Raw genomic sequence first — 15,344 nt, forward strand, 5'->3', positions numbered from 1 at the left:
CACGTAAATCAAGCTTAGAAAGATTGCAAGTCCAATCCCTCTTGAACTCATGCAAGTGATGGAAAAAAAAAGTACTTAGAGCCATAAGCTGGTGTTCAACAGTTTATTCCACGGGTCAGTGAGTGGGAAGGATGGGTGAAATGAGAGAGGGTAAGGCCCAGTCTCAGTAGGCCACTGCTGGTAGGGTGAAAGCTCAGCTAGAAGTAGTTGATGACTCTTCTGATGGACTGGACACTTGCACTGCGCGCCTGCCACGCGTTGAAGCTGCTGAACTCGCCCCGCTCCACCACGTACATACGGCCTCGGTAGTTGGGCTCCTCATACAGCACCCACCTGAGCAGAAAGGGAGAGTCACTTGGGTCCCAGCAATATGATCACATGAGGTGGCCTTGTGCCCATGTTGAGCGGTTGCATTTAGGCACTGCAGTACTGCAAACTACCGGGGCCCAACGGTCCCTCCGCAGTCCTGGTCCCACCCTGTGCACAGAAATGTCCCCAGTGGAGTCAACTGCTGGTGCTTCCCCATGTTTCCAGCATAACCTGGCAACTATCCACAGCCACAGTGGACCTTTCCTCTAGAAGAAATTGGTTTGGGGTACACCAGTGATGGAGCCTGGGACTAGAGGCTCCCTTGCTCACATTGCTGTAGGAACGGCTCTCTCCGAGCTTCACCATGTGCAAGAGAAACAATTTAACAGCATTTGTGCTAAAGAAGGACATGAGTCCCGTCAGCACCAGGATAAACCCATTTTGGACTGTAAGGAGAAATGTGCAACGCTTCAAAGATGTTTTACCTCTTTGAACTGACTTATTAGCTATGATGGGAACCATATTTAATAATTTCTCTCTTCGCTAGTAAGTCTCAATGATGCTTTCCAACAAAGAGCAGAACTTGGCTCAGAGATCTTCACTTTATCTCTACGTCCAGAGTTAACTACAACTTTCCCTTGGAACACAGTCAAATGGATACAACACTCAACAGCCCTGGTGACTTTGGCATGCCTGACTTCACCTAGCTTGGCTACGTTTCTTTGGCATGTCTTTCTCCATTTGAAGGTCTGCAAGTCAGGAGCAATTCTGATGGTCAAGAGGGGCAAATTTCGCTGCTCTTCTCTCCATTTGTCTCTTTAGTACACACTGTGCCATGATCTTAACATGGCCACAAGTGTCACCTTCTTCCTGTATTTAAATCTCTCATGATTTTTAACCAAATTTTTCCAGTCAGGTTTCCACCCCATCATTGCTGAACTGTTTGTCTCTGCCTCAGTCTTCTCTTCCCAACTTTTAAAAAGATTTTAAAAGGATGTCTGCTGCTTGTCCCATCTCTTGACTCAGCAACGACAACAGAGCACAAATGCAATCCTCCAAATAATTTGGTTTCTGTGGTTTGTCTCTTGCCAGGAACTTAGCTGTGACATCTGGGTTGAGACCTACTGTATATGGGATTTCCAGGGAGAAACTCTTTAAAGTACTGGAGGGGTGGAAGACTGCTGGGCCTCCAGGGTCAGACAACAGCTGGTGAACTCAGATCAGTCTGACCCAGAGCAAAAAGCCTGAAGCCTAGGAAAAAAAAGTTGTTTATAAAACCAGCCTCCCACAGGCATTGTTTAAAAAAAAAAAAAAAGCAAAAGGTTAGGGTACTTAGTGGAGCTACCTTACAGGTTCCTCAACATGCTTGGATTTATTTGGTGTTTCTGAGGGGTCAGCAGGTGGGACTGTGGTGGGTTCCTTCTCCCATCTGCCTGTGCACTGCCACGGCCGGCACGTTGAGCACACGCCTGCCTGGTGCCCCTCTCCACTGCGCTGCCCCGTCCCTTTTCTGCAGCATCACTGCAATGTGCTCAGCCGAGACATTTGGATCCCCAGCATTTCCTGCGAACAAACAAGTTCATTCTTTGGCACTTTTTGCAGACGGTTTATGTCCGAACTGGAATTACAAAGCTGTCCTCAGACTTTTCCTTCGAAGCTCACTTTGCAGCGCGTGGAGAAGGCTGCGCACTGCTCCTGTCAGTGTAACGGCAGGTTGCCCTGAAGCCGTGTCCCCCGTCGCAAATCCTGATGTGCACTGTCAGAGAGCACGCTCAGCTCTTCAGCTTAATTAAGAACAATTTATAAAATTATCCTCCTCCTCTAGACACACTCCAGCCTTGTTCATAAAGCACACATGGCTTTCTTCCTTTTCTACCCCATCCCTTCAGCTTATACGCCCCTCTCTGTATTTTTGAGTGATCATGGACCTCTTTCTCCATCAGCTCACCATCCCTCCCTCAAGCACTCCTGGGAAGAGCTCCTGATCCTATTTTCTGCACCTTCCAATCACTCCCTCCTGCCGAGAATACCTAACATTATTGAAAATACTGCATGATGGTAGGACAGGGATGTTCACAGGGCATTGCTGGCCCACGAGGACATGGTGGTTCTTCCAGCTCTGCTCTGCTCTAGGGTATCTTTCAACAACTGAGGAGCAGTGCAGGGGGTAGACCGGCTCCTCGTAGTCACTCTTTCCCAAGATCTCTGCGTTTCTCTCCAGACGCAGAGTTGATGTGTTTGCACAGTTGCGTGGAGGGAATGGGAGAAGGCCTTGGGGTAGATGGAAGCAGACTGCATGACCTGGTGTGGTGATGAGAACCCACCAGCTTGTCCTCCTGCCTAGGGGAAGGGTGCAAAAAAAGAGCAATAACAGGAATAGCAGAAAGATGGGAGTGAAGTGTATTGGCAGTGTAAGGTGATGAGTGAAGACTTGTATGGCTTGCTTAGCTGTTCCTTTATTGCCTAGAATTTACGTTCTCTGAGACCATCAGTGAGAGAGGAAATCAAGTCAGTCGGGAGCCCAGAAAAAAAATAAAAAAAGAGGATCCTGTCCTCAAGCCCAGCATGGGAGAGCTGATCCAGGCACATAGCATGCAGCCCTCAAACATCTTGGTGCTGTGTTTCATTAGCACATAAACCCAGAGGACACGGAAATAAAATTCGCATGGAATCATCGCAAGCCCTGGAAGCCAAACCCGGCTGCTCGTGCTGAAAAAACTAGCAGGGGAGCGCTGCAGCTCCAGCCTGAACCAAGGGGGATGCTTTGGGTAGGGCTGGAGGTCACCCATTCTCCACGTAGGGCTCGAAGAGTGCCATGAGGAGCTACTGCCTCTGCCAAGAAATAGGTGAGATTTATTGGGCAGCAATGTCTGGGTACCTGTTCTGGTTGATATTTCACAGCCTGACTGCAGAACGTCTACCGAGCGCTCAAAAATGCTTCAGCAGAATAAATGGTTGGTCTGGTTCCTTCAAGTTACGTCACTGTGGCTTAGAAAAGCCCTTTTTGGGGTATTCTCTCCCAGACTGTAAAACAAATTCAGCTTTTGAAAGTCGTTATTTCTAAGCAATCCTCTGTCGAGGGGCTGAGGCGCTTGAGGAGGACGAGAAGCGCACGTCTTCGTCTAACACCAGGTAACACCATATGTGATACCGGAGCCTGTGGGACGGGCAAAGCCACTCGCTACGCAAATCGCACCACCTTCCGAGGAGGCGGCAGGATCTCAAAACTGCTCTGAAATAGCAATCTCATTTCCAGCACGGCGTTAACAGCTTTATCCTCAGCCTTCCTGGCTGTGCAGGGTAGCGCTTGCCAACCCTGAACGGGTAGCGGGGAAGGTGCCGGACACCCTCAGCCCCACCAAGAAATGAGACGTTTCTCTCCATTCCCATGTTTCCAGCTCATCCATCATCACTTTGTGCAGGCAAAGCCATCCCTATGAGTGCAGGCAGCAGCTTTTTAACAACACATGACACCATCCATGGATCTGGGAGCAGAAGTGAATATTTCTGTACCCAACGGACATTTTGTTGGGGGAATTAAGGGGTGAAATCATGGAGCGAGTCTTGGGCGCTGCTGGAAGCAGGCAAGGAGTGCAGAGGGACCTTGTTTTAACGTCTGCTTTCAGCCTGCACAGGGTAAAACAGACCTGCATTCATCCTGGGGATGTGCTGGAGACGGCCTGTGCCTGAAACTCCCCTTGTCTTCAGTGACCCCATCTCCTCTGCTCCCCAAATGCTTGAGGACTGGTCATGGGAGGACTTTGCCAGCACTGAGCGCAGCACCAGCTACAGCTGGGGTCACTTGGGCTTTTACTGTCCATCCAAAAGAGAAAAGCGGTGCCATAGGGTCCCTTTCCCCTCCCTGGTTTCACCTCACGTCTCCTCCTTCCCTCTCTCCTCCTGCAGCCCGGGGCCAGCAGGTCTCTCTGCACCGTCCTGCCTTTCAATGGCCTTTACAGACCCTTCCCCATGCTTTCAACAACTGTCTTCTCGGGGTCTGGTCTACAAAACTCAGCAAGTTTCCTCACTATGCTCCTCTTAGTATTTTATTTTTTTTTCTTTTTTTTTTTTTAGTGCTACTTGAAGGCTTTGAGAAGTCATGTAATGTTAATGTAAGCAGTCCACGCTCCAGCGTGAGGGAGAACAAGCTTTGTGCCCCTTATATATTTTGCAGGGGAGAGGGAAAATCAGTCTGAAAAATTTAAGTGCTTGAAAGTTTCTGGGCAGCTTCCCAATTTCTCAAGCTCCGGGCTCTGCTACGGGGACACACGTGGTAAATGATTGGCCCTAAAGCTCTTGCCAGAGTGCTCGCAGGGTCTCGCTTGGCTTTATGGTGCTGGTACTCAAATGCCTTTTAACGGGGTCCCAGTGGGCTCCAGCCATTTATTCCCATCAGGAGCTGCTTGCTTTGCTCCGTAGTTTTAAAGAACCACCACTGGCTGATCAGAAGCCTGGGTTTTTGGAAGAGGAGAGGTCTCGGTTGGGCCAGAAAGGACACTTGCTGTCAGGATGTCACGAGCTTGTCACGAGCAGTAACCTTTTTCCTATTCTGGGAAAAAGAGGCTGTGGACAGAAAGGGTCCAAATCTGCCTGGCTGCGGGAGGATTTTGTGGCATTGCCCTGCTCCCAGCAGACTTGCAGTGAAAATGCGATTGTCGGGCAGAGAAAAGAGGAGATGGCCAGATAACAACCCTTCTCAAAACTGGAGCAAAAAACCAAAAAAAGGCCTGACACCATTGACGAAATGCAAATTGACACCCAACTGCAAGACAAAGGCAACCCTGTCATCCTGCTAAGGATTTTGGGAGCATCTGCAGGAGGATGGGGCTGAGCATCACCAACGCCTCTGCAAAGCGGGCACCGAGGGCGGCCAAAAAACCCCCATCGGGGTGGCTCTGCATCACCGCCACAGTGGCCTCCGTCTTTCAGACAGGATTTGGTTTTAAGGTGAGCCGCTGCTGCTTCATTCGTGCTGTGCGAGGAGGAGGCTCCTGTATTGCAGCACGCCTTGGTGAAGCCACTTGCAAAGCAAAAACCCTGCCCTGCATCACCTGAAGCCGTCCACCCTCCTCGGAAGCCTTTGCACGGATTTTAAAGAGGTGTTTGGAAACATGCACAGAAATGTTTAAAAAAAAAAAAAAGGAAGAAAGAAAAAAAAATAATCTGATTTTAGGCTTCTCGTTTCATACACTTTAAAAATGTGTCTCAGAGCTGTTGTAGCTTGTGCTTAGCTACCACCCTCCAAAAATCACACCCCTTTGAAGCAGCTCTCAATGGGGAGGCATCAAAATTTATCTTTAAACCATAGGCTTGACTCACATTTTTAGGCTTTCTCCAAATTCCCCCAGCATGGACAGGCTTTTCCATGATGGGGGGAGTCCCTGCAGCTGCTTTGTTCCCCTGCGGAGCTGGGTACAAAGGGCGCGAGGCGGGGAGCACCGCAGCGGTTGCGCGCTGGGACGCGCGTGGTGACTTACGCGCCGTCGCCGTACACCTTGAGAGCGTTGATGCAGGTCTTGTCCCAGCCTTGTCCCTGCAGGAAGGAGCAATCTTCCGTCAGCTCCAGGCTGGGACCTCTAAAGTGGCTCCCCTCAAATATTTCAATCCTGTAATGCTCGCCGTGCTGGGGATGAAGAGATTCAAGTCAACCAAAAAAAAAAAAAAGAAAAAGCAGCAGATATTTCCATCGTTTTTATAAGACAAAGAGGAAAACAGAAGGGTGCTTTGGAAGGGAAATGTGAAAAGCAATCCAACAGCACCAGTGCCAGCCTGCACAGAGCGCGCACAAACTCATGCCACCTCCCAGCACACCGCGCCAACCAGAAAAGCAGCCAGAAACCCCTCATCTCTGCACCTGGCTGCACCTTCCTACAGCTGCCATCCGTGTGCAGACACATCGCTCGTGGGATGCGTTGCTGTCAGGCCCCTCGCCCATCTGCAGATCCCCCCACACCGGCCCACAAACCCTCCGTCCCAAATACAGCGCCAGCTCCAGCCCTGCTCTCCGTGCACCCGCATAGCAGAAAAGGCCTTGTCTCCAGACTGTACAGAGATGTTTGACCATTTCCCTAAACTAACCTATATTGCCTCCAGTTCCACGCGTAAGTGCGGGTCCTGATGGGAGCTGTTGTGCCTTTCTTTAAAAAAAAGGAAGAGAAAAAAAAAAGAAACCTTCCCAGCATCATCGTTGCTGCGCGAGCCCCTGAGGGTGACACGACATAAATTCCCCCAGGGAGATTTCTACAGCCTGCGGCATAGCAATGTGGGACAGAGCGAGCTGAAAGCGTAGTTTTAAGCCAAATTCAAAGAATACCTAAATGCATTTTTCAAATAAACAACGTCAACGCACAAGAAGGCCAGGCTGCGATGCCAAACCCCACAGCAGGCGGCTGCCAGCAGCAGCCGAGCGGATGCTGTGCCTGAGCAAACATTCCTCCGGGAATCTGCGCCGCAGAAATGCCTCGAAGCACTCGCTGGCACCTCACAGGGGAAATCGTGGGCCAGGGAAGGAGGAGCGCATCCTCTTGCCGGCCGGGCTCCAGGGCCCGCGGCAGAGCATCCCTCCATGTGCGGACCACGGCGAGGCTTTGGGAAGGATGTTACGGGGAAAAGGTTTTAGTTTAGGATCACTGGTGGGGGGTTGCAACAGCAGAGAATTCAGCTAAAATCTGCTAGGAGCAGCTGTGCTGCTCTGTGGGTCTGGCAACGGACCTCCTTAATTGCCCTGTGAATATTTCATAGCAACTCACGTTATAAAGGAAAAGCACATGATGCCAGCAGGACCTTGCCACCTCATCTGAAAAAACATGGGAAAATCCCATCCCGTTAAAGCCGCTGCGTTTCGCGCTGTGGGAGGAAGGCAACGTGTCTTCCTCCTGGCTGGGAGGCACGGGAGACCGCGACTCGGCTTTGTGGTCTGTGCAGACTTCTCCAAGGGGTGACAAACCTTCCCTTGGAGACTATTTCCTTCTCAATGGGATGTATTATTTCTAAAAAGCGCAGATTTTTATTACACTTATTCACAGGACTCCTGAAAATAAAGCCCAAAGGCAGCTCCAACCCGCTGTGCTCCAGCCGGGAGAGCAAAGCGCCGGCCGCATCCACTCACCATCCCGATGGGCCGGCAGGAGCCCAGGTGGTCGCTGTGGCCGTTCCAGCGATAGAAATCGGGGTACTCGCCACGCTCCAGGACGTACTGCTGCCCTCGGAAGTCGGGGTGATCGAAGCAAACCCAAGCCCCGCTCTGGACACAGATGGAGTTGACTCGGTTGAGGAAACCTTGGTCCTGGAAGCTGTCGCAGCTGCCGCAGACCTCCAGCTTTCTGCCCGTGAAACATTTGCCTTCGTAGAAAGTGATCTGGGAGGAGGGAGGAGAACGGGCCTGCGGTGAGGAGCAGGGCCTTGGCCGGACCCCCACGGTGAGCAGATGGGGACTTCTTGCAGCTGCATCATTTTAGGATGGTTTGGGTTTTTTTTAGCTGCTTTCCAGCAAGAGGAGCACAGCATCATTGGCATTTTTTCCTAAGAACCGTATTTGTTTTTCTGGGAACGCAGCGCATCCCACATTTACGACGCTTCTCGCTGCCTCGTGCTCGCTCACACATATTTCCAGCAGGAATGTTTAAACAGGAAACTCGTCTCCCGAAACGCAGCTCCTTCTGCTGCACCCTCCCCGTCCCTGCTACCAAATCTGCTCCCGGCATCATCACTCACGTCGCGTCCCCTGGGATATTGTCCTCATCTACTCCTTCAACCCGGAGGATGCTCGGGCTCTCCGGCCCCGGGCTGCAAGGGAAGCGGTTGGGTCGTTACTTACTTTTCCTGAGTATTGAGACATTTTCTGCTGGCTGCTATCCAAGACCAAAAGCGGGAGCCAAACCAAAACCGCGATGGACAGGAACGTTGGGCACCCCGCTATATAGCAGCCGGAGACGGGGGGAGAGGGGGCTGGTGTCGCGAGGGCTTTTTAACAAAGCGGCGGGAACCGGAGGCTTTGCGCTTTTCTGCTTCGTAGGCAGAACCGCCAGGAACGGGGCCTGCTGAGTCCAGGGTTTTGATTTCGGGCAGACGATCTGACAAAAGATTTGCTTGGCAGGGCTTTGGTTGATTAGCGGTGCACACTGACCGCTCCTTTTTGAAGAACTTTTTTTTTCCCCTTAATTTTTTTCCTTTTTTTTTTCCCCTTTTCCCCTCTCTTTTCCCCTCTCTTTTTTAATTTCCTCCTCTTTTTAACCCCTTTATTCCCTCTGTTCTTTCTTTCCTCTTTTTTTTCCCCCTTTTTTATCCTCTTTTTTTTTTAGAACAGCCAAGAAGTAAATAAGGAACCAGCAGCGTCTCTAAGCACAGCACATAGTTCTTCTGTATTGAGTTCACTTCTTTTTACTGTTTTTTTTTTCCCAGCTTCTTCTCATCTATTGCACTGTGGCAGCCAAAAGTGAGCGTCCTTGGAAGACTCCTCACCAGTAACACATTGCACTCCATCCATCAAAGCAGCGGCTTCTCCTTCAACCTTCAAACCTCTCTAAATGGCCCCTCTGAAAGCCAAGGACCTAATTCCCTCTGAAGCGCAAAGGTCGGGCTCGCAAACCCACCGACGTTATTCACGAGCATCGTTTCTATGAATGTTCCAGCCTTTCAGCGCTGAAGCACCGAGACACAGATGTAAGTCAGGATTAGTGGGATTTTTAAGCCGTACCATTGCCTGTAAAGCAACATTGCCCACATAGCTGCAGTTACGGCTTCAGAGTCTGGCATCTCAAACACCAGCGTGAGGAAAAGCTGCTTCGTATTCCCCTCCTCTGTGTTATAAGAGCATCCGCGCTGCTCTTATAACCTTCTTATTCTCAAGACTAATAGCAAGGGAAAGCCCCAGCCCATAAACCCCGTCAGTTTATATTAATAAGCCAGGCTAGGAGGAGGTAAAGGCAAATACAGGGAGGTGGCCCATGGGCCAGCACGCAGAGATGGACCAGGGCACCATCATAAAAGGAGATTTGTCTTTTCTACTATTTCATAGCCCTGGAAGAAACCTCACCCCCAGCTCCTGCTCATCAAATCCCCCTCTTCATCACCTGTGGGTCCTCCGTCTCCTCTCCTTTGCCACCAGTGTTCTGCTCCCCAGACCGTCGGGCACACACGTCAAATCCGAACCCTAAAAACTCATTTCTTGGGAGGTTGCTCCCATCGGCACGTGTGCCAGCAGCCTTGCTCGGCAACTCCACTCTGCTGCCTTTGTTCACCGCTTCGTTTCAAGATTAAAGACTGTTTGAGAAGAAAGGGTGTCATTACTAAGGCTTAGACGTATGCTGCCCTTTCAATTAAGATGTAAAGTTAATCAGCACATGTGCGTGCACATGTAGGCTGAGCGGGAAGACGTCATGTTGACGTCTGGGATGTGCTGGAGGAGGAAGCAAGGAGGTAGCACATTGCCTTTGGAGAAGAAATGCGTCCTTCAGCTGACACAGGTAAGCCTGCCCTGACATCACAGAAACACTGTTTACACTTACATGTTCTGATGGGAGGCAGGAAATAACGAAGAAAAGCCTCATCTAATTAAAAAAGCCTACCCAAACCCTCACTGAAATGTTGGTGTTATTTTCTAGGTGCTAAATTAGTCACCAGACGGTGTGAGAAAAGTAACAGAGAGTGGAAAGTCTCACTTAGAAGAGCTGCAACCAGGGTGGGGGGCGCTAGCGGCGTCCTCAAAACCAGCCCTTCCCCACGGCCTTGCACTTGGTGCCCTGGGAGGGAAGGAGGAGACGTGTCCCTCTTCCGCGCCATGGCTGGGAGCACCAGGGTGATGAGGTAGCACTATCGTTGGCGTTGGGACCCAACACTCCCATCCACCGGGGTCGTAATGGCCCACGTGGTCTTTGCGTTGGCCATCAGCTGTTCGGTGCCTGGAGAGGCAGACCCACAGCATCCATGCCAAACTGGCCCTAAAGTACCCAGTAAAGCAAATATTGTCGCAGGAGATTTTTATGGAACCACAAAAGCCTGTCTCATGATGGGATTTTCTTGTTTCTTCTAAGGTGTGAGCTTTAATTAAATGTGCAGGAACTTGATGTATCTGAGACTTGTGCCCAGCTGCCAGATTTGTTAGAAGTTGTCCGGCAGGTTCAAAAGCTATTTTAGGAAAGATGGAAAGAAGGTGTGACAACTTTATTCTCATTTCTTTGAGGAAGTACGTTAAAGATATGAAACAACAAAGGACCCACGTCTAGAAAAAAAAGGAAAATAACGGGGAAAAAAGAATATCGAGGAATAGCAAATCATAATTCCTGGACAAACCCCCTTAATTCCTTGCAAGCGATGGAAAGATTGGCAATGGAAGAGAAAAATGAGCAGCCTGAGGAGCCTGCAGCCACTATCAACCTTTTGGGCATGTCGTGCTGGGGCAGAGCTCGCCTCCTGCTCGTGCCCAGGATCACATCCGACCACGGTGCCCAACACTAACAGGATCGCGGGCAGCCCTCCTCTGCGGTGGCTGTTTAAAGGATGAAGCACCATAGACATGAACGTAAAGTTTGAGTGTTTGGCTTTAACAGACAAAACCCAAAAGTCTGAGATTTTTTTGTGCGTCTTGATTTAGAGGGAGTGAGAAATCAGGCTTGGTGCCCACAGGGCATCTGCCTACCTTTGCTGCCATGAGGCTGAGGAGTGAGGTAGTAAGAGATTATTTGCTCTGAGTCCAGGCCAGAACCTTGGGTGAGAAAATTGAACACCCCAACCATGCAAGAAGGCCAAGGTTGATTTCAGGTCCATTGTAACCTACAGTTACATCCCTGACAAAATAGAGGTGGGAAGGACTCAGTGCTGCGGGAGGCTGTTGGTGCCAACACACCAGTCACAGAGGTAGACCCAGCCATGCTAGAAGCCAGAACTCAACCATCCAGGATGAAAATACCCTGCCTGGAAAAACGTGGTGGCTCCTGGCCACCACCCCACTCTCTTCCCGCATCCCACCTACACACAGGATCCAGGCACAGCTCTTGTCCTCTTACAAAGTGATTTCCAGTACACACCAAGGGGTTGCGAGCAAGGTTATGTTGGTGTAAATAAGCCCAGGCTGGGTGGTCTTCAACATGCAGCTGTGAGATGCCACCACCCCTTTCCATGGGGTGTTACGTAGGCTTTATGGGGATGATTTTTCCGTGCAGCTCAGCAGACGTTGGCCCTTGTGCACGTCCGGCCCAGCAATGCACCTCGCAATAATCTGCAGTGTTAGGTGGTGCTGGCAGAAGGATGCTGACAAATGACCAGAATTAATTAGGAAGAGGCCAAACTTGCTCCTTCTCTGATGCAGAGATTTCCTCATGAGAGCAGGGCATCTGCTCAGAGGTACCTACTACAGCCAGTACAACCTCCCCACAAACAATAATGAAGTGAGCAACAGCCAAGGAGTTGCACCACATCCTCTGAAAGGGCAATGCTCCAGCTTCTGGAGGAGCTTTAGTACTTGAAAAGCAGCATAAGACCCAGCACAGGAAACATGTCTATCTCAGAGCTTTCAAAATGCCATCTTGCTTTAAAAAGCTCACAGATTTCTTTGCGTTTCTCACTACGAGATACTTATAGCTCATTAGATACGGAACAACCATAGGTCTAGCTCCTTCCCATGAAAAATTTTTTGGCTCACTGCTGAAAATCATGAGCACATCTTGTGGGCCACTTCAGAGCGGCAACAGACCTCAGAGTGAGAAACCATCCTTACGATTCAAGGGAGAGTTTCTGTATTAAATCCACGTCACTTGGTTAAGACCTAGCCCACCTCATGCCAGTTGCCCAAGCACTAATTTCCGCTGGTGATTAACCCATTCCCAGTGCCTGGGTATGCCATGCACTGCCTCCCAGAGCTGCTGGGGATGCTGGTTACACCAACTGCAGAACATCTCTGGGAACCATTCAGGCAGAGAAATGATCTTCCCAAGTGCCTCCCCACTGGCAGAATACATCACCTGTTGCTGGAAATGGGAATCAGCTGTCACGTGATGGTTTTGGGTTCAACACATTGACTTCATCGTGGTTGCACCAAGATGTAGAGTCTCTGCAATACCTCCACCAAGGGTGGACATCCCATGCCACGCAACACCTCGTGTCACCCCATGCGGAGTACAGACTCCAAGAATCCTCCTCATGCCTGAGCAAATCCAGTCACAGAATGACGGTTCAGATCTGGCCAGGTTCCCGCGAGGAAAAATAGCTCCCCACCTTGGAGATGGGACCTGCTGGTCAGGTTTAGCCAAGTATTTATTAGCAGCATTGCAGAGATGGATATTGAAAAAAAATCTGCAACACCTTGTTTTCAGCTGCACCTTGTGTGGAGCTCATCACACATTTCAGTAAGCATCTGACTGAGAGGGGACTTCGATTTTATTTTGGAAAACATCAAAAAGCCTGGGGTTTTGGGTTAAATCCTTTCAGTTTTCATCTTATTTTGAAATTTCCTGTACGGAAACCTAAGAAAAAGCTGGATGCTGAGGACACCCATCACCCAGACCAACTTTAGCCATGTTTCCGCTGTGCTGTAGCAAGCTGAAGGCATCTACGCAAAGGTTCTCACTCCCCCTCCCCAGCTGTCAAAGGGGTGTAATTTGGACCTTATTAGATGAGGTTGTGAAGATTAGTCAGTATTAGCAAAATGCTCTGAAGATGAGCAGTGCTGATTACATACAGACTAATTAGAACCTGTTGATTTCTCCTTCTCAAGAGGCTACAGCACAGAAGTGCTAATTAGCAGGATAAGCCCAGCAAGTAGAATGTCACCACCGGCACCGCTCGTGGTGACATTTACATGGAGCAGCAGCACAAATTCTTTAGCAACAAAGGTGCAAGACTGCACATTTCTTTTAAAGAAGGTGAAAACGCAAAGATACGCACCATGACACAGCGTACCCTGCTCATTTCGGGCTGCTGCCCCTCTTGGACTTCAAAGGAAAGTGCTGCAAGCTGGGATAGACCCAGCTGGATGTTGTACACTCACCCGTGCCAGAAACAAGGGTAACTGCAAGTGATGCCTGATGTTCCTGTTCACTTCCAGGGTGCAAGTTTGGCTGTAGAAACTTCTCTTGAAAGCTGCTAGAAAATGGAAAGCCTGCAGTCTTCATCGTTGCCTCCGCTGCAAGAATTTCCTCAGCGAAGTCCAATTTCAGCCCACGCTCATCTGCCCTTGGTTGAGGAACGACATAAGGCTGCCTGGTCCAGATCCTACAGTACAGCTACTGCAGACAGAAGGGAGCGGTAAAAACCCTTTTCCAGCTTTTTTCTTCTCTAGCGTGCATTCACCAGCCCTTCACAGAAGCTGGGAAGAAGCGTTAGGCAGAAGACTCCACAGACCCAAAGCAAACTGCCTCCAAGCCTTCTCCGTTGTGGAGTTCATCAGGCAAGGACGAACTTCGCTACACATAGAAACAAGAACAACAGGAAAAAGGAACATGGACTCACTTCCTGCCTGTGGTCCATCCGCTGCTTGCTGAGGCGCACCTGCCCTCCCGGTCCTCAGCATTTCCACGCGTGGCAGGCTGGGAGACGGACAGCTCGGTCTCGGGATACCGAGAGGCTTCCCAGTATTCAGACAGCAAAGCAAGGAGTTGGATGGGAGCGCAAGCGAGGCAGGAGTCATTTCCAGAACAGCACATTTTAAATCCACGCAAGTCAATGGCAATTTAACTTGACTTATGACAGTTAAATATTGCTCATTTCCTCAACAGGAAGAGGATCTTTGCACTCTTACCTTTGCCAATGATCATCCCTTAAGAATAAGGCTGGGCCCCATTAAGTGTGTATCAAACTTTTTCAAGCCTGGGCCAGAGAACTTCCTTCCTTCAGGACTTACCTTTTAATCCGTGCTCCATTTATCACAATCCTCCAGAAGGCTCCGGAGAATCAGGGCGCCTGCCAGACAAGGCTGTATAAATCCATCAATTCCAGGCAAGCAGCATTTTGCTAGATACTTATTTCTTGCATCTGTACATAACACAGGGCTCCCAAGACTGCCCACCACCCCATTTTAGGGCTCTCCCAGAAGAACCTAACCTGTGCCAGCTCCTACGTCAGCATCAGGCAGTACGAGGCTGTCCCAGCCTCCACGAGACTCCAACTGCTGGAAGGTGCCATCCCGAGAAACTGAAATCTCCTTACAGCAAAGGACAAGTAGTTCTCTGATCACGCTTGACTACACATTTCATCAAAACTGCAAGACTATTGCACATGAGTGGTCTTTGTATCTTATTAGCAGAGAAAGGCTTGGGCAAGCAGAATAATTTACATTTCTTACTGGATGAGCCAGCAACAGGAGAAAGGGAATAACATCTGTTCATGGATTCAATTCTTCAGCTATTACAGAAAATGCATGAGCATTACATGCTTCTCAGAGCTGAGTGCATGAAGTCTTGGAAGTTCCCAGTGCAAATCACCCAGAGAATCTGCACTGACCTTTAATTCCTCCTGAAAAGCCTCACTTCTGTAAACCAGGGTCTTCTGTAAACCAGGATTACCAAGGTGCACATTTTGTCACCCATTCCCTCTAAATCCCAAGCAGCTGGCGCACCTCAAAACACCAGTGCAGTAGCTGTTTCAGGCTTTAGATTGATCACCAATACAAAGGCAGCCACTATTTTATAAAAAAACTGAGTCAACGTGGTCTTTGCGGTTTCTGGTATTTCACAACTTCTACCTTCTCCTGTAGACTACAAAACATTGTGTCCATCTGTGATGCCAAAGACTCCGGCCATGCAACAAGTCACCTACCACCATCATCTACCACCTCACAATTAGGCAATGAAGGATACTACCAGATGCATACTGCCCCAGGTTCCATGGAAGATAATTTTCTGAATCCTCAGCGACTCCAGTATCAGCCAAACTACCCTTGTTCCCATGTTCCAGTGTTGTGAAGGAAGCCTACTGGACAGCCCCAGATCAGTCTGGTTCCGAAATGAAAGCCTGTACTGGTTTCCAAGAACGAGCACTCCAACTTCGCTGAACTTCAGTGATCTATCGCATGTGACCATCGTTCAGCTACAGAAGTTGCCTTT

General features: G+C 49.7%; 1 protein-coding gene across 1 annotated transcript; it reads right to left on the reverse strand.

Annotated features, from left to right (window-relative positions):
* Window positions 1–89: 89 nt before the first annotated feature.
* Window positions 90–13,415, reverse strand: CRYGN (crystallin gamma N). The gene is made up of 4 exons (XM_086743074.1): window positions 13,292–13,415; window positions 7,418–7,752; window positions 5,787–5,932; window positions 90–333 (listed from the first exon to the last, which is right to left on the reverse strand). Exons 1-4 carry the CDS (start codon window positions 13,413–13,415, stop codon window positions 198–200), a joined length of 741 nt encoding a protein of 246 aa, XP_086599200.1. The 3' UTR covers window positions 90–197.
* Between the last annotated feature and the right edge of the window lie 1,929 nt (window positions 13,416–15,344).

The sequence above is a fragment of the Chlamydotis macqueenii genome, chromosome 2 (assembly GCF_036417535.1).
Source record: "Chlamydotis macqueenii isolate bChlMac1 chromosome 2, bChlMac1.mat, whole genome shotgun sequence".
In the NCBI taxonomy this organism is placed as follows: domain Eukaryota; kingdom Metazoa; phylum Chordata; class Aves; order Otidiformes; family Otididae; genus Chlamydotis; species Chlamydotis macqueenii.